A 24,047-nucleotide genomic window follows, 5' to 3' on the forward strand; every position below is an offset into this window, starting at 1 on the left:
GTACATTGTCTGATAGATGAGCTTTCATGCTGCTTAATTACATCCACATGAACCAGAAGTTCAGTACAGGCTTCAGAATGACTGCTGATTAATCTTTTTGGAAAAAAAAAAAAAAAAAGAAACAATGTGAGAGGAGTAGAAAAGAGCAACTAACTGAGATGCTGTAACAGGGGGCTGGGTTTACACGCTGCACTATTATCTAGAAATGGAAGCCTTAGTATTACATCTCTAGAGATGAAATAGCTCTGTATTCCAGGTTATTAAAGAACAGCAGCACTATAGAAGTAGCATAAAAACGATGTATGTGAGAAAGAGTATAACTGTCAGGAGCAAATCACAGAATCATAAAATGGTTTGAGTTGGAAAGGACATTCAAAGGTCATGTAGTCCAACTGCCCTTCAGTAAGCAGACATATCCTTCATTAGATCAGGTTGCTCAGAGCCTTATCGAGCTTGAACTTGAGTATCTCCAGGGATGGGACGTGGCACTTGGTGCCATGGTCTAGTAGCCATGAGGTCTTGGGTGACAGGTTGGACTTGATGATCTTTGAGGTCTTTTCCAACCTTATTGATTCTATGATTCTATGGGGCCTCAACTACCTCCCTGGGCAACCTGTTCCAGTATTTCACCACTCTCATGATAAGGTACTTGTTCCTAACATCCAACTTAAATCTACTTTTCTCTAACTTCAAACCATTGTCCCTTGTCCTATTGCTACAGGCCTTTGTAATCAGTCCCTCTCCAGCCTTCTTGTAGGCCCTCTTCAGGTACTGGGAGGCTGCTATTAGGTCTCCCCTGAGCTTTCTCTTCTCCAGTCTGAACAACCACAGCTCCATTAGCCTGTCCTTCTAGGAGAGGTGTTTGAGAGAAGGATGTTGTGGGGAACCAGCACCAGAACAAGGGGACACAGTCTCAAGCTGCACCAGGGGAGGTTTAGACTCGAGGTGAGGAGAAAGTTCTTCACCGAGAGTCATTCGTCATTGGAACAGGCTGCCCAGGGAGGTGGTTGAGTCACCGTCCCTGGAGGCGTTCAAGAGGAGATTGGATGTGGCACTTGGTGCCATGATCTAGTCATGAGGTCTGTGTTGATAGGTTGGACTCGATGATCCTTGAGGCCCTTTCCAACCTAAGTTATACTGTGGTACTGTGATACTTTGTCAAAGGCTTTACAAAAGGCCACATAGATGACATCTGTTGGTCTTCCCTTGTTTACTGATGTAGTTACATTATCATAGAAAGCCACCAGGTTGGTCAGGCAGGACCTGCCCTTGATGAAGCAATGCTGGCTGTCTCAAATCACCTCCCTCTCCTCCATGTGTACCAGTATAGCTTCCAGGAGGATCTGTTCCATGATCCACCCAGGCACAGAAGTGAGGCTGACAGGCCAGTAGTTTCCAGGGTCCTCCTTTTTACCCCTTTTATAGATGGGTGTAATGTTTCCCTGCTTCATGGCCAAGCAGAAAGAAAAATAATCTGATCAATTAAGCTCTTTATCAGTAGGACACGACCAGTCAAAAAAGCTTGGTGGAATCATGGGAGGCTGCTTGATAAGGATGGCTACATGCCATAACGTATGGCATATAGAAATGGAAAGGGAGGTACATCATCTTTAAAAATAAAAACTGGGTGACTAGGGCACTGCAACTGAGAAAAGGGAAAAGGCCAATCTTTTATTTCACAGAGAGGCAGAAAATTAGGGTTTTCTCTTACTTCATTTGTGTAATTTGGAATTAAGAAACATCAGTCATCCTGGCCTTTGACATTCCATGTCTCTCTTATAACAAAACATTCAAAATGAAAACTCATAACACACAAAGCAGGAAAAGTACTGCTGCTGTATTCAACAGTGTCCTGTTTTAAAGCATTTGAATTTTAATTGGTTTACAGTAAGACTTACTTTCCAGAAGATTTTTCTTAAAATTGGCATCTTTCCAAGAAGTGTTTTGTTCTTGCTACTGCATTTTTCTAGTAGAAATTCAAGAATGACATAGCACCTTGATTAATTTATAGCTATCCACTTGAAATTCTGTTTACAGCTCATTAATATGAAACAATTTTTCAAGACTGAACTGACAATTCAAAGCAATGAATCTTCCTTTTTTAACAAAAAACTTTGTTGTGTAATGGACAAAATTTCCAAGAATAGGTATGTAGGCCATAGACATGCATGGGGACAATGGAAGACATTGATGCTCCTCTTTGAAGGTTACATCACCTTTGAAAAATTGCGCTAGTCCCATGGGAGCTTGGCTCATAGGAATAGCTGTCAAGGGCAGGGTAAAGAATTTGTAAAGAAATGGACATATCAGGATGATTAAAGCAAAAGCTAAAAATCCCCAGAAGTATACTAATAAGCAAAACATCCACAGAAGTCAACCATGTAGCCACTCTCTCAAATGTTATCTCATCTTAGTGATCCACTGCACACATAATAAATATGGTGGTATGTCAACAGATTTCAGCAATATTGCTCCGTAAATTTTAACATCTTGCCTTTCATATTTAACTACATCTGTGCATGGTCTGAATAAAATTAAAACTTTAATTTTATGAAATTGCTTACTCTCTTACATACTCTGAGATACTGAAAAGGTATTCAGCAGACAAAGACTAAAATGTGTAGTAACTTGATGACATTAATGTAACCAAACAGCAGAAGCAAAAGAGGCAAACAAAAAAAAAGCTTAATGTGTTCTCCACTATAAAAATAAAAATTCAGAACACAGACACATTTAGGAGCAACTCTTTTAGATAACAGTTTAAAGCATCTGCCAAACATAGTTAAGGAACACTGATAAATGAACATGAAAATGACTGTATATGACACAGTATGTTTTCTGTTTAGTGGATTAACAGACAACTGTAACCTATTAGTGTTCTCAGTGCTCTACACACATCAAACCACTAAAAATACAACTTCTGTAATTTTAACTTCAACTCCCAGATAAACAACTCTTTTAACATGACAGCTACAAGTATTCATAAGAAAATAAGTCTCTTAAGCAGTCATGTAACAGAAGCCATATGCAGAAACACATACCAGCAGCAGATAAAAATCTTACTACACTGCACTCAATTTCCTCAAGATATAGTTCTGTTCTCTTTTCCAACACAGAAGAACCACTATTCATAGAAACATGCTTCTCATGTGGTAAAAAATCAGGTACGTGACTTAGTTTGATCCCAAGTGCAATTAAAAAGGAGCATTTGGGAAACTCAAGTAGAGTTGTACACACCAGCTAGGAAAACACATTTGCAGAAGAACTTGAAAAGGAGAGCAAGTTGTGTTTGAAAACATCACTCCCTCATTACAGATTAAATCAGAGCATAAAAAAATTGAAACACGCATGTCCATCACAGTCTATGATGGTCACCGTGTTTCTGTTTAAGTGATAGTTTTCACAATATTTTTACACTGACTTTAACATTTTAAGGACAGAAGCCTGTGAAGTATTACACACATTCTGCTAAAGACTTTGAAAGACAGCTCCAAAGAGCAGAGAAACTTAACACCAGAGAAAGTCAGTTCGTTGCAGATTTCAAATCCTGTAAGCCTTAAAAGGGTCTTCAAAGAAAGGGCAGTCTCTGAACACAATGGATCAGGCAAGCAATTTTTAGCATGCCATTAACAAAAAAGTTCCAAACAGAAGTACAAGCGGATTGGGTTGTCTCTCTGAAAACAATACTGTGCATGTCATAGTATTTCTTCAATATAATTTTGATTCGGTGAGAACAGTGCTTTGAGTTTTCTTTAGCAGACCTTCTTTGAAAGGTGGGAATTTCTAAAGCACAGACTTCAGCTGTGAGTCATTACTATTGTTTCCTTTAAATTTTCCCACCAGCTCATCCTGCATCACTTCCCTAGTTCTCATGAATGAACAACAGTAATGGAAACACATCCATTGGTAAGAAAAACTGAGAAACCTATTGTGATAGATTCTAAAATGCCCTGTCAACAAAAAGTTAACATTTTATTCTAGCTGATAACTTTCAGGATTATATGTAGGAATTGAGAAATGTGTTTCCTTGTTGAATACAAACTTATTTAAACTCTGCAGCCATGTGGCTTCTCAACATCAAATAAAATGCACCCATCTTGTGCAACATTGTTTTATGATCCATTACGGTAAAAAAGAAAGGGGATATGATTTTAATCTTAAAATAATATGCCATTTGCGTAAAGCCAATGCATCATCAAGACTTAATTTCCCCATAGCATCTCTGTGCTTCAGCACAAGGGGCAAAAACACCATCCTTACATACCATGAAATCTTACCTCCCTTCAAGATTAATAGGCACTAGTCTGTACGTACATTAAGAGGTCAGTCGACCCCATCTGTTGTGCAATAGCCAGGCACACTGGGATAAGCAAAGGAGACCGAAAAGCTTAGTTTGCCCTCTATAATTCATTGCATGCAATCTTTGTGTTGTGGGCCCTTCATGTGTTATGCCTGTGGAACTCCCTTTGATATCACTGGAATTTCTGAACATGACAAGGGTGCAGTACCATCACATCTGGCTCTGTGAAGTGCTATTTTCCTGCAGAGGTCCTCTAGCTATTTCTTCTCTTTTAATATTGGGGCTGGTGGTTAAAAAGCAAACAAATAAAACCCCACCAAAAAAACCCAGAAAAACATGAAAATAGTCTAGTTTTACTATACATGTGCAACCTTTAACAATGTTAATTAGCTACTTGGCTACAAAGAAGGCCAGCAGATGCCAAAGTCTTTCAAATTGCCTTTTCAGCAGCACAATGACACAAACTCTGTCCGGATAGATATCTAAGTGCAATTCCTATTTTGCTGTAACTGCTGATGGTCCTTAAACACAACTGAACACAAACATTGCTAACATTTCTCTCCTTTCACAATTATAAATAACAGCCTTGTGACAAGATTACCTCTCTTCTCATTAGCTGTGCTTTGATGCATGAAAAGCATCTCCAAAAGCTGCTTTCTCCTGATACTAAAATCAGTTAAGCCAAAAGCCCCTGATGCTGTGTATAACATTGCCATCTAGTGACACACTGCAAGGGTGCTTTCTTCTGATGAACTATCCTCAATCACTTTTTTACCTAATGAAACCTACCTCAGTGTATTAGTTTAATATAATTACAAGGTTATTCAAACTATCAATGTGATTTAACAAGAGAGGAAATTTTGTTATTTGATTTTAGAACATTTCTTACTGTGTGTTTGCATTTCCATGATTAGCTCTTCAGAAGTCTGGGTGGTATCTTTCAATATTGCTAATGAAGAAGACCTTATAAGTAGGATATGGAAGGTAGTATTTTCTCCTTTGGAAAGAAGAGGTAGGGCAGATCTCGTTGCAGAACTTGTCATTAGCACTGTGAAAACTCATATGCACTTTTACTTGTTTTACATTTAATGATGAACCTTTTTCTGATGTCTTATATGCTATCATTTTAATCAGTACAAGGTATTTTCAAAAGCAGAAACACTATAACACTATAATAGAAAGCTTAAGTGGAAAAAACAGACTTTCAGCCAAAACTGAAAAGTTTTGCAGTGAAGATCAGCATCATAGAGCCACTGCTGGCTTACAGCCTTCTCTTGGTTAGCAGCTAGTCCCAGCAGACGAGGTGAGCTACAGTGTCACAGGCCCGCTCACTGAGACAGTGCAAATTCCCTGCAACTGAGCAGCAGCAGAAGCTGCTCCAGTGCAGTCCTGCTAAAACAATATAAGCTCTAGGAAGCCACAGTCGAACCCTGGCATGTTCACTTCAGCTTTACAAGCCCTGTGGAGATTTCACTGCACTGCCTCTGGCCACTTTTCATGACAGGTTTATAGCCAACAGTCCCACAAATAGAGGACAGTTCCAAAGGGCCTGTCATAGATTACATAGATTAATTGTCTGACAAGTTTACTATTACCCTTCTCTTAATGTATTATTTGTTCCAAAGGACCTTTGAAATACTGCTACTTAGCAGAAGTTATTTTGCTCACTTTTTGGCAGGGTGGCATGTCTCGTCTGAACTGGCTGTGGACCCAGCCACTGAAGTGACCAACTGGCTGAACTTTCTGAGGTTCGGAGATGAGTGAGTGAAGGAGGTCCAAATTAAAGGAATGGAAACCTAACCTTGGTGATCTTGCAAGAAAGAAATACTGAGCACCACAAACTGCTAAGTGCAGTCTTAAGCAGATACTAATCAGCTCTGCAGATAGAGGCATCAGCTCTTGAGCCAGAGCGTAAGAGGCGGTGTGTTTAAGATTTTCTTTCAAGTCAGCTACTTTCATACAAAGTCATCCTCTGTCATTTCTTATCTGGGCAGTTTCAACATGCCTTATGAACACTATTGATCCGCATTTGTAGGGGGTCTAATGTTTGTATTTCCATTTTAATTTTGATCAAAAAAGACTTTCCTAATACTCGTGAGTGAAGGAAAACCCCTCAACATTCTGAAACAAATGAAAAAGCCCAGTAGGTGTAGTTCTCTCTCTTTTTCATATATACAGAATAATTTTTATGCCAACTATTTTGGTCCTTTTTATTTGCAATGGCTAAATTTGAGAAGGGAGAGTGTAAAAATAGTGGTTTGTTTCCAATACAATGGGAACTGCCAAGGCAGCAATTCTTTCATGCTCAATCCTTTCGGTTGTTTTTAACCAAGACTGCTTTGAGACTCTTGTTGTCTCTAGCACTAGCAACTGACTTGTATCTTGACTCCTTCAGAAGCAGCTGTTCCCACTTAGCTGGGGGAGACGCTCAGAACACAGACATTTACCTTAAAGCATAGGGTCAGTGCAGTTATCTGTATAGAAACATCACCCACTTCAAAGGACAGCTATTTGTGCTCCACTACCCAAATGTTGAAGAATATTTTTATTTTGTTTCCTACAGGAAACATTTAACAGGCAGCTAATAAATGCACTGAAAATGGACTTAAATATATTCACAACAACAGTGGAGTATCACAAAGAAGTTCAAACTTGTAATTCTCTACAACCCCTACCCATACAATTCAAAGCTGAAAAATATGATTTATATTCACAATGAATTAGGTTTCAAAACATTGAACCAACCATTGCTCCTATACACTTTAAAATTCTGTACATAGTTTTGTCATCTGCAACTTCTTCTTTGGTCCATAAAAGGCCTGTAGAGGGGCCAGGAGTATCATAGAGTCCTGACTTTGTCAAGGACATTAATTGTAAGGATTCTTTCACTTTTAACAGATGGCCAGTCAAATTCCAGGGAAACAAAACACTACTACCTTAAATGTCACCAGACATGTAGTGTCTAGAGAAGACAAATATGAGGATGTCACTTACATACACATGTACATAATTTTGACTCATTTTTTTTTACCTTATATAATAAGGTATTCATAAATAGGTCAAATATCCCAAAAGACATCCAATTTAGATTAACCTCACACAAAATACATAGTTTCATTCAGGGTTGGAAGGGACCACAAGGATCATCTAGTTCCAACCCCCCTGCCATGGGCAGGGACACCCCACACTAGATCAGGCTGGACAGAGCCTCATCCAGCCTGCTCTTAAACACCCCCAGGGACGGGGCCTCGACCACCTCCCTGGACAACCCATTCCAGGGTTTCACCACTCTCATGGTGAAGAACCTCCTCCTCACATCCAGCCTGAATCTCCCCACCTCCAGCTTCATTCCATTCCCCCTAGTCCTATCACTACCCTTAAAAGTAATTAATTACATCAACAACTCAACTCTAATGTGTAAGAAGCTGCACAATACCAGTATACACTTAAATTTAAAAACTGAAGCTTCTTACATCCTACTGTGAAAAGGGGCACTTTTCAAGCTCAGTTGCTTTGTAAAGTGAATGCCTGACATCTGCTGGTAATTAGACAAACTGTCTTGAATTCAGGTTTTATTCTAAGGAAGGTGCTTTAGAATACATACAATTTTTAAATAAAAGATTTAATTATTGCAATCATGATGCAATGTATTTTTGTACCAAAACTGCATCTACGTGGCCTTTGTTAGATGCAAAATAGTGTCTTAGAACTTCCTACAAAGTTTTAATGCGGAATTGACTAAATCCAGTTTTTCCCCAATATACTTTCTGTGAACATTATATTTAATAAATTAGCAGAAGTAATTCTAGTGCTATTTTACTTCCCCTTCCCTTTGTTGGTGTTTTTTTTTTTTTTTTTCAGGGCTGAACATTTGTTAGAAAGCTGTTTCTACACTGTTCTGGAATATGTCAGTCATGCTACCAGAATGTTAACAGTCATGCTAACAGAAACAACATGAGTGCAGAAATGTCCATTAAAAAATTGACTTTAAAAAGTCCTCCAGGTGCTGAAGGATAGAATATGTTTTTGTTGAAGAAAACTTCTCAGGAGCCAGCAAAGACTTAGGAGAAAATAAAAGATATTGCAATATTAAAAAAAAAAATAAATGTATTTAATAAAAAAAAAATATAGCAAGAGGGGACTGCCCCAAAATTGATGAACTGAAGGTTTCAGTCTTTCATGAGCTGCTCAATTCTTTCTCAAAAAAATTGCTGACTAGTAAGTAGGACTTGATTTTACAGTATCTAAACATCTGTGATTTTATGAAGGAAGCAAATATGTAACACAATGATTTGGTAAAACAAGGATGTCCCAAATCACTGAAGGGGGATTGCACTATATGACCTTTGCATGTCCCTTCCAAAGGAACAATAAAAAAAAGTTCCTACCTGATAAAGTCTGAGGAAACAGTAAGCAAGAAAGCAGACTGGTGCTTGCTGCACCACAGAAGCAATATCCCACATGTGAAATTCAAAGCTAGTTCTGATAAAGGGGATCTCCAATTACCCCTTTTGCCTGTACACCACAAGCACACACAGGTGGTAGTACAGTGTCCTGGGTACCTCTAGCTACCACCAGATTTTTTGACAATTGCTTTCAAAAAGCTCTTCCAGTATAGTTTAAGAATGCCATTCTCTTTTTGGAAATAAATATGGATGTTTCTTGTAAAGCACTTGGATGTCATTGGATTACAACTGCAGAATAAATGACAATTGTTGTTAACAATGTTACAGATATACTAAAAATGTGTCTTCAAATTACAAAAAGGCTTGCTCGCTGCCATAGCTCACCAGTGCCGGAAAGCTGCGTATATTCTCTCCAATTAATTTCTGCCAGTTCCAGGATTTTAGAGGAGTGACAGCTATTTCTTCAGAATTGATGGTCTGGAGCACAGCTAACAAGCACAAGGGGATACAGCTGGAAACCGGGGATAGAAAGATAGAATCTTTGGTGGGCTTCATTAGCACTGAGCTGAGGGAGGGAAAGCAGTTAGGAGGTCAGAGACTCCTTTTTGACCATATCTGAGTTTTGAAATGTTGTCTTAAAGATATATGGCTCCATTATATTTATTTTCAATCAAAAGCTTGTAAGTCTAAATAATGTATCTATGTCAATTCATAGGGTGTTTTTTTTTTTTCTGTTTTGTTTTCTCAGTGTCTTAGGAATAGAAGATATAGAATTTCATTTTTAGATCATTAATATTTTGAGAAAAATCATAAATGCACCTCTGCTGGAGCTCATAGTAAAAAGATGAGAGAGCAAAAATATTCAAAGTAAAACAAATTGGAATTAAGAATTGTTAATTAAGAACAATTATTAGTTCATAAACTAAATAACTTGTATAAAAAGATTTATTACTGTGACAATATTAACAGGAAAGGAAGCTTTAACAATGGAATATCTATCTTTACCTGTGCCATATTTCTTCAAGAAAGTGCATTCAGAAAAAATGGTCTCAGGGTAGTGGTTGCAGGGTGCCAGAAAAAGGTCCAGCAGGAGCAGTTTGGCATATTCAAGCTAAACTTTGGATTTTATTTTGCTTAATAAAAATATACCTGGCTGACTACTGTAATACAAGCACCTAGATGTGTGCTTAGGACTCTTCATGCTAAATCTATATGCCTGTTTGCTTCTTTGCATCAACTTTTTTTAAAAAAGGTTTTAGCTATTTTTAATGGAGAAAAATCTCCATTTGCTTCCAAAATAAAGAAGCCAAATAAACCAGAACATTCTTTAAATACCAGCTTTACAAATACTTATTTCCTCTATTTTTGCTGACAGAAATTTGGAGCAAGATTGCTCCAATACCAGAATTTTCCACTGAAATAGTTTTCATTTTACAGAACTCTTGCTGCAAAATCTGTCTTGAAACAATTTTCACAAGCATAATATCTCCATTATTTGTAATCCAAAAAGTGCAGGAACCATCTCTGGAGGTATTTAAGCATCATGTGGACCTGGCGCTTAGTGACATGGTTTAGTGTTGACCCTCCAGTGCTGGGTTGATGTTGGACTGGGTGATCTATGAAATCTCTTCCAACTGGATGTATTCTGTGATTCTGTGTAACTCTACTTGAATTGGGATGTTAAGCACCGTAATAGCTAGCTGTCATTTCGTTGTTCAGAAGAAATGTATTAAAACAATAAATAGCCAATAGTTATAAGGCAATTTATTTCCTCAATGTCTATTTTCAGGATCTGTAGTGCAAGTCCATAAGTAACTATACGTGCAGGGGAGCAGAGCTATAAATACAGATTAAAGGAAGGAAAGTAACTTTCCTGTATAGGGCTTTCCGTGTCATGCTGCATGTTCTCAATGAAGAGTAAACCTTAGGAATTTGTATTTTTCAGTCCTCACACAAGAACTCCAGACCATCAATACCTATCTGAAACGCATCAGATGTTTTTGCAGTTCAAAATTCCCACAAAAGAATGAGTTTCTAGTGATTACGTTTTTTGTACATATCACTAGATAAGCCATGATTTAGTTAACATCACACCCAAGAAAACAATCAGCTGCCAGCAATGCTTATTTTTAAAGGATGTACAAGTGAATGTTGTTTCCATAGAAGTGCATTCTGTTGGTGGTTTGAGAACTGAAACACTTTGAAGAGTCCCAAATGAGGCATCTGCCTTCTTACTCCCAGAGCTAAGAAGAGAACAGAGAGCATGATGTCCTGCTCAGTAGCTGAGTAGGCCTGTAGTTAGAAATGTACTCCCAGGGGTAAGTAGTGGGTCCACTTTTTTCAACAACTTTGTTCATGATCCAGATGGTGGAAGAGAGTGCACTCTCGGAAGAATGGGAAGAGTGGCAGACACACCAGAATGCTGCAATTCCATGAGACCCAGATAGACTGGAGAGCTGGACAGAGGGGAACCTAATGAAGCTCAACATGGACAAGTGTAGGGTCCTGCACCTGGGGAGGACTAACTCCATGCACCAGTACAGGTTAGGGGCTGATCTGCCGGAAAGCAGCTCTGTACAGAAAAACCTGGGAGTCCTGGTGGACAACATCACCAGGAGACATACCTGTGCCCAAGAAGGCTAATGGTATTCTGGGGTGGCTAGCTCAAAGGACCTCTCCCTCTCTGCTCTGCCCTAGTGAGGCTATGTCTGGAATTCTGGGATCCCCAGTTCAAGAGATAGGGAACTACTGGAGAGTCCTGAGGTGATTGGGAGACTGAAGCATCTCTCTGATGAGGACAGGCTGAGAGACCTACAGCTTTCAAGCTTGGAGAAGACTGAGAGGTGACCTTATCAATGCTTATACACATCTAAAGGGTGAGCATCAAGAGATTTGGGAGAGACTTTTTTTCAGTGGTGTCCAATTATAGGACAAGTGGCAATGGGCACAAACTGGAACACAAGTTCCACCTAAATATATGGAAAAACTATACACGGAGGGAGATAGAAACACTGGAACAGGCTGCCCAGAGAGGTTGTGGTTTCTTATTTGGAGACAGTCAAAATCTGCTTGGTCACGTTCCTGAGTGACCTGATGTAGGCAAACCTGCTTTAAACAGTTGGGGTTGGACTAGATGGTCTCTTGAGGTCTCTTCCAACTCTCCTACCATTTTGTGATTCTGTGATTTAAGTGCTTCTCTATCCTGGCCTTTCCTGCAAGATAGAACCATGTTCTCTCTAAGAACTTGAACATAAAGACAGTGATGGTTTCCTCCTCATCCCTCTAGAAGACTCACCTCTAACATAATTTCTCTTCACTGTGAAAGCTATGATTCTAAGCTATAAAATATTCATGCATCATATTTGAAATGACAATTCTAGTGTCTTAAAACTCTGCTACTCTCTACTGGGAGGAGCATACCATTTTGGAGGAAAGAAGGTAGATTTTTCTCTGACATTTTTTGACAGCAGATCCTAACTAGTTACTTAGGGGATAATTCACAAATACTAAAGATCCCTTTTTTAAAGCAAGTTAACTTCCTAAAAATCAGCTCTTAGGTGAACGTGCAACAAAGAGGACAACTCTGAACCAATCTTTTGCATTTCTTCTTGTGAAAGGCTTGTCACACTGGAATTCTCATCATTTTTCCTGGGTTTTTTTTTTTATTTGCAGTACCAAAAAGCTCACAGTTTTAATTTTAATCAATGACTGCTCTTTTTGAAAGTCCCCAGAACATGTAGGACATCAGAAGTCTGAAAATAAACTTCTACCATACTTTGAACAGATACATGTATATTAGAAACTATGTAAGGAAGGTGGCAAGTGCTTCCTCTTCTAGATGCATGACAAGCATGAAACTAGTCAGTTAGTATAAACCACTGTTATCATCAAGAGGCAATCTTGATACCATTCCTTCTTTCTGTTCTTCCAACTATGACAAGAGTTTGAGACTGTAGCTGAGTGAAACAGGACACAAAGAGGATATGCAGACAGAGAGAGGCCACTTCAGCAGAACTGCTGACTGGAACTGCCACCCACAGCTTGCTACCTTTCCCAGTTGATGCAAATCAGGAAGACTTGCAGGTAGACTCACTCATTTTCATGCTAGTAAATCTGCCTAAATGCCTTTATGTTCCCATGGGAAATCCTCTATTTCTTACATATTTTCTCAGTGTTTTGGATAACATCTGTCCCATACTTTGCTATGGAAGGGCCTCTCTAATATTAATTGTCCCAGCCGCCTCTGGAACAAGTGTCTTAATTCATCCTACTGAGCAGATCCCAACAAAAATCAAGTGGTTGCTTTGTAGACAGCATTTCTTTACCTAAACCTTTTACTTTCCTTACTGACTTAATACACTGAAAAGGTTTTTTTATTCTTACAGTTAGCTGCATTATAAATAGTTATTAAAATATGATCTTACAAAATTGTATGTGGGCTACATCAATGGCACTCAAAACAAGATCTGAGATTTTATAACAGAAACCTATCAGTAGCTGTTGGCAGTTCTAGCAAGGACCAAGCTTACCTTACTGCAGTATGCTAAGCATGCATTTAGCAAAATGCTGTATAACAAACTTCCTTCAGACACAAAGAAAAAAATCACAGAAACTGACTCCAGAGGGTGTATTTGAGCTTTACACAGATTCAGTAACTATGGCACAAAAACCCCCCAACCAACCAAACAAAAACCCCCAACCCCCAAAAAAACTCAGTAAAGACTACCCTCTGGTTTTAAAATGTTTATTTAAAAGAAAAGGAATACCTAGATGACCAGCGGGGGGAAAAAAATGAAATTCTTCAGTCTTCCCTCCAAAACCGTTACTCTGCAATTTGCCTTTCACTTAAGTTTCAGCTTTAAAGTTTTATTAAAAAAAAACAAACAGAAAAACAAAATAAAAACTCACGAACTTTCATTTCCTTTCCCTATGCTGTCAGACCTGAGAAAATGAAGTACCTTTCACTGAAGGGTTGCATGGGGTGTGAGAAGAAACTGCAATAAAACTTATTCACAATATACAAGTATAAAAATATCTTGCTTAGGATTCAGTATTATAATTTAATAACTTTTTGTTGTTTCATAGGTATCTGGGAAAGGTACAGACACATGTCCTGATCCTGTTACAAGAGGTAGAATGCCAGCATTTGGAACAACATTCCAGGAAAGAGTCAAAGTGATGTTCCTGTTCCCCCTGCAAAAGCAACAAAGAGTATTAGTACAAATTCTCAAGTTAACCAATTTAATTAATTATAGCTAAGAGTAATAAATTAGACACAAATTGTTTTCCCAATACAGAAGCAATGTTTTAATTTTACATAGTTACTTTGTGAAGTATTTTACCCATTTTCAAGATGTAACTTGTTTTAAGTTACTCAACTTTGGAGTTGAATGCATCACAGAACAAATTCTATGTAGACAAGGATACTGGAAGCGGAAACCCAGAAGCCTATTGCTCATAGTATCAGAAGAAACAGGGTATCTTGTATCCCAAAGTATCTTCTAACAATCAAACTGCAAAGATGCAGTAGAGTGAAGAGAGTGTCACATAAAACGTGTCACACAGAATGTAAAACCACAGCAATAAAAACACATATCAAATGCAAAGTATGCAAGTAAATCAAGACACCATGAATAATACAACAAAAGGATTTACTTACTTGAGACCATTTCCATCATCAAAGAAAAAGTACTTTGACTTCATGTCTTTTAAGAATAATCTTGGGTTATCTCCTCTCAACATAATCTTGTCCCAAAGAACCACCTGGTTCAGAGCCTACAAAGGTAATTGTAATTAAGTCAGCATGCTACCTTACAAGATCAGATTCAGTCACCGAAATTTCATAGAACTGTTCATCTAAAAACCCTGAAGTGAAGAACATGCTTGCAATTTGTAACTAATTTAACAAAATAATACTTTACAGCAGGGAAGACTACTACTATATACTGAAGCACAGAATAAATGGAAACAAAGAATAGCTCAATAAGACACGAGAAAGCCATTTAGAAAAGTCACAAGCTATCAAAGACTTACAAAGTATGATGGATTTTCCTCTTGAACTACAAAGGTTAAGTCACTTATAAACAGTATTTAGACTTCATTTCAGATACAGGACATAAACTGAGCTATAATGTGACTGTCTAGGTATGTAAAATTTTTCCAATTCCAATGGAAAAAAACCTCTCCTTGAACTGCAAATTTAACTGGTCACATTGCAAGGATATAGTGAATGCTTGGGGGTTTTTCTTAACTTGCTACACAAAGCTATTGCCCTACTTTTTATTTTTTTTATCCCCTAAAGCATCCTGATTGTTTTATACATGCTGCTGGATAATGTGTTCGTACTAAAATTTTGTCTTGCTTCACCCTGTACATTTGTTTGTTGGGTTTTTTTCCTCTCCACATAAACCACTCTTCACACAAATATTGAGAATATGTTTCCCTAAATTGCTCTGTAAGGTACTAAATAAGACTGCTTAGCACACCTAATTACTTAGAAGAACAGTATAAAGACTGAAACATTCAAGAATTTGGGATGCATCTTTTGAATTGCTCATACAGTCTGTTCACCTGTGATCTATAAAGATACATCACACCTGGTGGGACCAAATGCCACTATATCCTGTTTCTAGTACCACAGAACATTAGGGAAAAGTAAAACAGAGCAAGTAAGTAGAAAAAACTCATTTACAGTCCACTATTGTGAGTTAATAACAAGGCATGTGGTACTTTTCTTCTGTTCTTTTGGGAACATATGTCGTTAGGCTTCACGAGGGTGAACTTCATACCCTGCAGTTAAAACTGTCAAGAAAATAACAATCACAAAGGCCAGCAAAAACAGTTCAAACTAGGAAATGTTGGTGCCTTAACTCTTTCCAGCAGAACTTCAGAATGTTAAAAATAACTGCAATACAAAATGGGTAATTGCTTCAACTTTCTTTTTGATACTTACATTGTTTTTTGTTGAATATTCTGCAGACAAATATAGAAACAATTGTTTAACGTTCCAGTCAAATATACTCTGCAGATGTAGGTGAGTTAAGAAAAATACCATATTGTACTTACATAACCTTGCTTTATTTTTACTAGATCTAAGTAGGGTAAACTAACTACAGTGAGGTTTTATTTTTACCTTTCAAAATAACTCATTTATAAATCAGAGTAATTCCAGGAGTTCTAACCTATTTTAACCATATTAAAGCAACAAGTTGTTGTTTGTTTCTTTTGGTTTTGTGTTTGGGTTATTTTTGTATTTCTGTTTGTTTTTTAACTTTAGTATTTAAGCAATCTAACAGCTATTTCTTCTCTTTTTGACACTGCAACCTAGTAACTGTAATCCACTGCTACACAATGTATTATAAAACCCTAAACAAAAGGAAAGACAGAACCCTTCGGCAAATATCTTCGAAGTGGTTATTTATACTGTCAAAGAACCCTGTTATACAATTGTGGATCACAGTTTCAATAGCATTAAATAAGGCATAAACATAAAATTGGCACAGTGTAGAGTTCAGAGTCTGTAATACAGTAAAGAAGTTAGTGGACGGTCAGTATTTCCTGCTGGATGAGACACCAGGGATTAGTAAATTTAATTACCTACTTACTACAAAGAAAGTCAACTTGTTAGACTGAAACAAAATTCCTCGCAGATTTTTGATCAACAGTAAGGAACTGATGACTGCCATTTGAGACTGTTAGTATAATAAAGCCAATATACTAATTATTGTCTGCTTATTTAGCAATAAAATGCAGCATGTGTGACTGATAAGGAAAAGGCCTCCCAATTCGCAATAAAGATTAGCTGTAACCTTTTAATTCCGTCCTCTTTTTTTATTCTATTTGCCACTGTCTCAAAGAATAAATTAAACTGATTCCCCAACCAGGCTCAAAGTCTGCTTTGTCATCTTCCACTCATCTCAAGACTAAATGTTTTTAAGACATTAATTCAAAAGGCAAGTATTTCAAGAATTAAGTAACTAACTGCTGCTGCAAGAATAGCTGGAGCTATTTTACTTGACCATTATTCATTATCTAACTCAAAACAACTGACTAGATTCCTGAAAATCTCCTTTTTAGCCACAAATTAAATAAGCTAAAGAGTTTGTGAAAACTGTCGCCTCCCCTTTTCCTTCCCTATTTTTTTTCCTAAATGTCATTTTATTTAATTCTTCCTAGGACTAATAACTTGTTTCTGTTAGTTAAGACAGCCTATGTACCAGTATCTCTTTACAAATGTACTCAAAAAAACCCCAACAACCCTACATGAAAGTTGTATTTTACAACTCTACATTCTGCAAAGTTTATTTATGGCAGGCATGAAAGGCTAAGTCAGAGTTTCTGTATCAAAAAAGAATAAATTAAAAATTAAAACTACCGCTCTCCAGCTTCCATCTGACAAAAAAAAAATCCCTCTTATCCCTGTGAAATACACACCTGCAAAAAATCAGATTAACCTGTTTATCCAGCAATCACATGAATTCAAGAACTGTATTTTGTTTGGTTTGCTTACACAATGTATCATTCTCCAAACATTGACAAAAAAAGATCACACAGGGAAAAATCCCAGGAATCTAAGCCTGGCTGCTAAGCAAGGCTTATTGTAATCACCTGAGGTAATGCCTGCTGCCTCATATTTGTTACCAAATTCTGCAATAAAAAACACTAGTAATTTATTAAGCAAAATCCTAAATCCTATTGCTTTCAACTGTCAAAAAGCCTACCAAAACCAAAACCAAACAAAATACACCCACCCACAACCCTCTTCCCATAGTAAAAACCAAACTAAGATGGAAGTAGAAAAAATACGGAAGTTGCCAAAAGGTAACAGCAATTAAAAACAGGCAAAAAAGTAATGTCATAAATTGTGCAGTACTTCATATGCTTCCAAAGGAAGTTCTTACCATTCAATGTTAAAGGTTTGATAGGTTTAAACAAGTAAAGGGTTATAATGTATTTTTATTTTTAAAGACAGGTATTTGTATACGATCACATGGCCAGAACTTTGAGAGCGTCACAACAAAACAAATCTGAAAGGTGTATCAGTTTCCAGAGTCAGTACAACAGAAAAAATAGTATGTTATAAAACCCATGTAATTAATTCATACTTCAAAACACCCATTAATGGCAGTATCATCTAGATGTTGAACTGTACTTCCCACTATTAGATACAGTGCATCTCATTAAAGCCTGATTTTTTTAAAAGGCATTACAAAGAGAGAGAAAACTATTTGCCCTATTGACACTATTGTAGTGTCATTCACTACAGAACAGCTATTTCAAGGTCTATTTTACTGCCCTAGATATGTGAAATGCTACTTTTTACAGCTTTAAATTTGTATTTTAACACAAATAGCTAGTTCTCCCTCAAATCCTGAGCGTCTGAAGAGTATAAGGTAACAGAGCACATGTCAAGATGTTCCTATTTCAAAATGTTTCCAAATAACTTTTTTCATTAAGGATATCTGCAGTGATGTCAAATGTGATGAATCCCAGATCACTTCTTTCTCTGGGTCCAGTGAAATCTTCCACATTTTTTCTAAAATAAAACAAAACAGATGATTATCCTTTCTTATTATTTCTTTTTCATGCATTACATAAATTATTAGTCTTACTACATATTTCCCTCATCCATTTTCTGTGCTTTCTTTGAAATACTTTTGGCTAGAGCATAATCTGTATTACAAAATAAAACCCGCCTTCCAGAAATTACAGTCTCAGTTTTAAATGACAGGCTTTGTCACCACAATAGTCCAAGTTACAAAGTTACACAAACAGCCTATAAATTTTTTTCCTGTTAACAAAAATCTGCATCTGTCTGTGCTTAAACTGCATTACATTTCATTTTAGTAAAATGTGTTAGCCATCCCCAAATATATAAATCTGATCAGAACATCTGTAGCACAGTTGTCTGCTGGCAACCGTTTTCAGTTTCCACTAAAAAAGCCTCTAGCGCTCAAGTCTCATAGAAGACACTCCAGACAGTCTGATAAAATAGTTTATGTTTGTAGTGACTTACAAAATTTCCCACTGGAATGTATTTAATTAACAGTATGAAGAAATGCCTCTTTTCTCCTACATGATGGAAAACGGTATAATTTTGGAATAATTTATTACAGAGCTATATCTGGACAAATATCTGACACTGCCACACTAAACTACATTAGAAACTGAAAAATAACAGCATGGGAAAAAAAAAAAAAAGGCCCTTTGGAGACAATGATTAAGAAAACCATGAGGCCTGATGAGGTGTACCCAAGAGTGATGAAAGAGCTGGCAGACACTGCTGCTCTACCACTCTCCCATCATTTTTTGCAAAATCGCGGCACACAGGAGAGGTGCCTGAGGACTGGAGGAAAGCCAATGTCACTCCAGTCTTCAAAAGGGGCAGTAAAGAGGTTCCAGAAAACTGTAGACCAGTCAGCCTCACCTCCTTCTCTGGAAAAACAATGGAGTGCAAAGAATGGTGATCAATGGTGCCAAGACCAGCTGGAGGCCTGCAAGTAATGGAGTACCCCAGGGATCAGTACTGTGTCCAGCCCTGTTCAACATCTTTATCAATGACATTGATGACAGGACAGTTTCTGCTCAGCAAGTTTGCTCACAATATGAAACTGGGAGGCTTAGCTGATACACCTGAATGCTGTGCAACCATTCAGCAAGACTTGGACAGACTGGAGAGCTGCGTGAAGAGGAACCTAATGAGGTTCAACAACGATAAATGCAGAGTCCTGCACCTGGGAAGGAATAATCACAGAATCGTAGAATTGTTAGTATAGATTAGGAGGGGATCTGCTAGATAGCAGCCCCATAGAGAAGGACCTGGGAGTCCTGGTGGACAAGAATTTATCCATGGGACAGAAATGTGCTCTTGCGGACAAGAAAGCCAATGGGATCCTGGGGTGCATTAAAAAGAATATGTCCAGCAGATTGAGGAAGGTTCTCCTCCCCCTCTATTCTGCCCTAGTGAAGCCCCACCTGGAATACTGCATCCAGTTCTGGGCTTCCCAGATCAAGAGGGACAGGAATCTACAAGAGACAGTCCAATGGAGGACTACAAGGATGATTAAGGGATTAAGGAGCTTGTGCCTTATGAAGGAAGTCTGAGAGACCTGGGGCTTTTTGACTGGAGAGGAGAATACTGAGATGGGGCGTACAACTACCTGAAGGGAGGTTGTAGCCAGGAGGGGGTTGGTCTGTTCCCCCAGGCATTCAGCACCAGAACAAGAGGACACAGTCTCAAACTGCACCAGGGGAAGTTTAGGGTCAAGGTGAGGAGAAAGTTCTTCACAGAGTTGTTAGCTGTTGGAATGGGTTGCCCAGGGAGGTGGTTAAGTCACTGTCCCTGAAGGTGTTCAAGAGGGGACTGGACGTGGTACTTGGTGCCATGGTTTGCTAGTCATGAGGTCTTGGGTGACAGGTTGGACTTGATGATCCTTGAGGTCTTTTCCAACCTTAATGATACTACAAAATGTATATAAATATGAGGGCTGGGTGTCAAGCAGGAAGGGACAGCCTCTTCTCACTTGTGCCCTGCGATAGGACAAGGGGCAATGTTGATTTAAAACAGCTTAGTACCCTGTGAGCCAGAGTCACCTATGCAGCTCTAGTGCAAGACCATGTCAGAATAACCACCATGTCCAATTTTTGGTGGCAGTCGCAGCTGCTCAAATGTTCAGAACAGTACAGCCCTCCACATTACACATAATTTACTTGATGGTTTTTTTTCTGTGACACTTTTCTTTTTGAAGGGTGACTGCGGGGGAAGAACTGAAAAAAATCCACTCCCCCTGCACAGGTTTGCATCAGCACATTGTGTCTTATGAGCAACATGATGTGGTATTACTAAATCTACAGCTGGTATGTTTCACATCCTGGTCATCTCACTGTCATAGAGCTTGTAAAAAATACTGAAAAATATGCTACCAGCAGAAAAATGGACAGTGGCACTGAGTGCACCCTCAACAAGTTTGCTGACAACACCAAGCTGTGTGGTGCAGCAGACATGCTGGAGGGAAGGAATGCCATCCTGAGGAACTTTGACAGGTTGGGTAAGTGGGCCCATGACAACCTCATGAGGTTCAACAAAACCAAATGCAAGGTCCTGCATCTGGGTCAGGGCAATGCCAAGCACCGACATAGGGTGGGCAGTGACTGGCTTGAGAGCAGCCTTGAAGAAAAGGACTTGGGGGTGCCAGTAGATGAGAAGCTCAACATGAGCTAGCAGTGTGCACTTGCAGCCCAGAAAGCCAATCACATCCTGGGCTGCATCAAGAGAAGCACAGCCAGCAGGTCAAGGGAGGTGATTCTCCCCCTCTACTCCACTCTGGTGAGACCCCACCTGGAGTAGTGTGTCCAGTTCTGGAGCCCCTATTACAAGAAGGATCGGGAGATACTGGAAGGTGTCCTGAGAAGGGCCACAAGGATGATTAGAGGGCTGGAGCACCTCTCCTATGAGGATAGACTGAGGGAGTTGGGGCTATTCAGTCTAGAGAAGAGAAGGCTCCAAGGAGACCTTATTGTGGCCTTCCAGTATCTTAAGGGGGCCTAAAAGATAGCTGGTGAGGAACTTTTTAGGGTGTTGGGCAGTGATAGGACTAGGGGGAATGGAACACAAATAGAAATGGGTAGATTCAAATTGGATGTCCATATGAAGTTCTTCACCATGAGGACGGTGAGACACTGGAGCAGGTTGCCCAGGGAGGTGGTGTAGGCCCCATCCCTGGAGGTTTTTAAGGCCAAGCTGGATGTGGCTCTGGGCAACCTGATGTAGTGTGAGGTGACCCTGCCCATGGCAGGGGGGTTGGAACTAGATGATCCTTGAGGTCTCTTCCAACCCTAAGAATTCTATGATTCTATGATAACTGAAACAACAACAAATAGAAAAACACTAGGGCAATAAACCGTATGTTCATTTAGATAATTTCATCCCCAAAATCGTTAAAAGCAGCTCACACTTGTTTCCTTGCAATTCGCCATACCCTTACCACTGAACGCGGCTGGTGCTGGCACACAAGCCTGCCTTAAGGCCACGGCCCCTCATCGCCACCTTCAGCAGCGGGTCAGCCCCTTAACACGCTGCCCAGCAGCGAAACGCCCAAGGCAGGAGGCACCGCCCCCCGGTCGGGGCGTGTGGCTGCGGAGCGCCGCCGTGGGGCTCCCTCATTGGCCCAGGCGGCGGGCGAGGGAGCGGGCAGGAAACGGGAGATCTCCGCGGCCTCAGCCGAAGCAAGCCGGCGGCGCAGCGGTGGGCCTCTGCTCGCGTCAGCACCGCTCCGCAGCCAGGAGTTAGCGTCCCCTCAGGCGCCTCGGCCCTTACCCGCCCCGCAGCGACTCCTCGGCAGGCAGCCGGGGAAGATCCGCAGCTCCCAGACAAACCCACTCCCTAGCGGGCAGCCACCGCCCGGCCCGGCCCTCCTCCGCCACTCCCTTCCTTTTCCCGGCCGCACTCACAGCGTGACCCGGGACACGGCGATGCTGACGGGCACGCTCCGCTCTTTGAAGGCGGTGGTGATGAAACAACCGAAGGTGAGCGCCGCCATCACGCTCAAAGAAAAGGCGAAGAGCGAGTTGGCCCGGGACAGCACGGTGTTCATCTCCCCGCTCGGTCCGGCCGCCGCGCCGCACAGACTCCCAGGCTCCAGCCGCCGCTCGAAGGGGCGGCGGTTCCAGCGGGCCCGGCGGCGCTAGGGCACGGCAGGAAGCGGCGGAAGGGGCGCGCGCGCGGCCTGAGGGGGGGGCGGGGCATGGCCCGGAGCCCGCCCACCCGGGGCGGGGCCACGCTCCGCCCGCACCGCGCCTGCGCCCGCGGCGGGCTCGGGTTCGTACTGCTTCCGCCCGGCGGTGGCTGTGGTTTGGCCCTGTGGTCCTAGCGCACGGCTGTTTGTCGCGCCGTTCCTCTGCCGTCCCAAGTGCCTGCTGTTAACTGGCTAGTCGTTAGCCTTAAGACATGATGCTTACTGAGACCCGCGTTGTCCTGTTTGGTTGCCGTGTGGCAAAGGTCATTTGCACTCAAGAAAGAGCCTGTACAGTGTGTCTGCGTCCGCCTGGTTTGTTGAAGGAAAAATGCCTGAAGATGTACCTGTTTGGTTGCGCCCTGTTTAGCTGTGGGTGGTTTGTTTCCCTTCTGTGTGCAGCGGCTTGTCGGTTTCCTGCATGGCTGTGAGAAGGTGCTTGCTCACATCTGCGGCCTCTCTGAGCCGCGCGTGGTGGAGACACTTCTGTATCCCCCTGCGAGTGGTGCCCGATGAAGGGTTTCCTGGGGGGTCTGTTTGGTGCTCTCACCATGAATACTAGCGGTGTATGTTCTTGTTCTAGTTCTTTCCTAAGTTCGGGGGGAAAAATGGGTTGGTCTGTGTTTGGGCATTCTTGTGTGAATTCATTGTTTGCCCCGTGCTATTTTTTTCTTTTATTTTTTTAGGCATTTATTTTTACAAAAAGGTTAGCGTTTGTAGTTCTGATGGATTTTTGCATATAATGACATAAAAATACTATTTGAAGGGAAGGTTTGTTTTTTCTCTTCATGCATATATTTTGCTTTCACTGGTATGGTACCTTGTTTCCTATAAGATGTTCCTGTTCGTTTTCACTTTGTTCCATACATAGTAGGTAAATAACCTTTTCTGGAAACATTTAGTAGCTCGGCATGTCATCAGAATACTTCTTTGTTGGATGGTTCTGTGATCCCACAGTGCAGAATGAGATAGTCATTCATCTTACTTCTCCAGATTGGTTGAAATTTCAGTTTAGGTCTGGGCAAGCAAACCATAGCTTATGTAGTTAAGTGGCTTGCTAACACCTCTTTCTAGGTCCCCACTTGGTTCCTGTTCCTGCTCCCTGGGCCTGCAACATTATGAGTCTGATAACAGGGTGAGAGACAGCCTATACGGTGGTGGGTTTTTTCCGTATTTCCCTGTATCAAGTACCCCAGGCCGATTAGCACACATTTATCAGAGTGGGCAACAGGTGTCAGCAGTGGTTCACTTATCTTTGTTTCCAGTCCTGTAAGTATGGGGAGTAGGAGCAGGAGCTCAGAGGGGTCTAAAAATGTCGATGGCTTCATGGTAACTGAAAGAATAGGAACAAGAAGGTGTGGACTGTCAGGCCCTTTTGAAATGCATATGTTCTATAGTGATGATGCGTTTCTTTTTTTTTTTCTCCTGTAACTGAGAATCAGGCCTGTAATTCAGGGAAGAAAAAACAGGTAAAGGTAGGGAATGGAAAAGCAAAAAGATCATACTAATGGTCTTTATTTCCACCCAGTTTGAGTATCTGTGGTACGTTTCTGCTTAGCCCTATTGTTAAATATAAGATGTGAATTTGTGTATGGGAACAGGTCTTGCATC

The 24,047-nt window shown here is 40.3% G+C and overlaps 2 protein-coding genes across 4 annotated transcripts in view; one reads left to right on the plus strand and one right to left on the minus strand.

Annotated features, from left to right (window-relative positions):
* Window positions 1–13,436: 13,436 nt before the first annotated feature.
* SPCS3 (signal peptidase complex subunit 3) lies at window positions 13,437–22,423 on the minus strand. Its single transcript, XM_068137044.1, has 5 exons — window positions 22,156–22,423; window positions 18,166–18,241; window positions 15,659–15,733; window positions 14,366–14,481; window positions 13,437–13,899 (listed from the first exon to the last, which is right to left on the minus strand). Exons 1-5 carry the CDS (start codon window positions 22,296–22,298, stop codon window positions 13,767–13,769), a joined length of 543 nt encoding a protein of 180 aa, XP_067993145.1. The 5' UTR covers window positions 22,299–22,423; the 3' UTR covers window positions 13,437–13,766.
* Window positions 22,141–24,047, plus strand: part of ASB5 (ankyrin repeat and SOCS box containing 5) — a 38,229-nt gene continuing 36,322 nt past the window's right edge. The window contains exon 1 of one of the 3 annotated variants that reach the window (XM_068137039.1): window positions 22,141–22,230. The gene's annotated coding sequence lies outside the window, so the exon portion shown is untranslated. The remainder of the gene's footprint in view (window positions 22,231–24,047) is intronic. The other 2 variants (XM_068137043.1, XM_068137038.1) reach the window with 2 other exon arrangements.

Source organism: Melanerpes formicivorus, unplaced genomic scaffold, assembly GCF_026170545.1.
Source record: "Melanerpes formicivorus ecotype bairdi unplaced genomic scaffold, bMelFor1.0.p_v2 SCAF_4, whole genome shotgun sequence".
Classification (NCBI taxonomy): domain Eukaryota; kingdom Metazoa; phylum Chordata; class Aves; order Piciformes; family Picidae; genus Melanerpes; species Melanerpes formicivorus.

Coding starts and splice junctions, on each gene's coding strand:
- SPCS3 (XM_068137044.1), bottom strand. CDS start 22,298: ATGAACACCGTGCTGTCCCGGGCCAACTCGCTCTTCGCCTTTTCTTTG. Junction 15,734..18,165: donor CATTTGACATCACTGCAGAT/ATCCTTAATGAA, acceptor ACTCACCTACAT/CTGCAGAGTATATTTGACTG. Junction 13,900..14,365: donor GATGATGGAAATGGTCTCAA/GTAAGTAAATCC, acceptor TTGCTTTTGCAG/GGGGAACAGGAACATCACTT.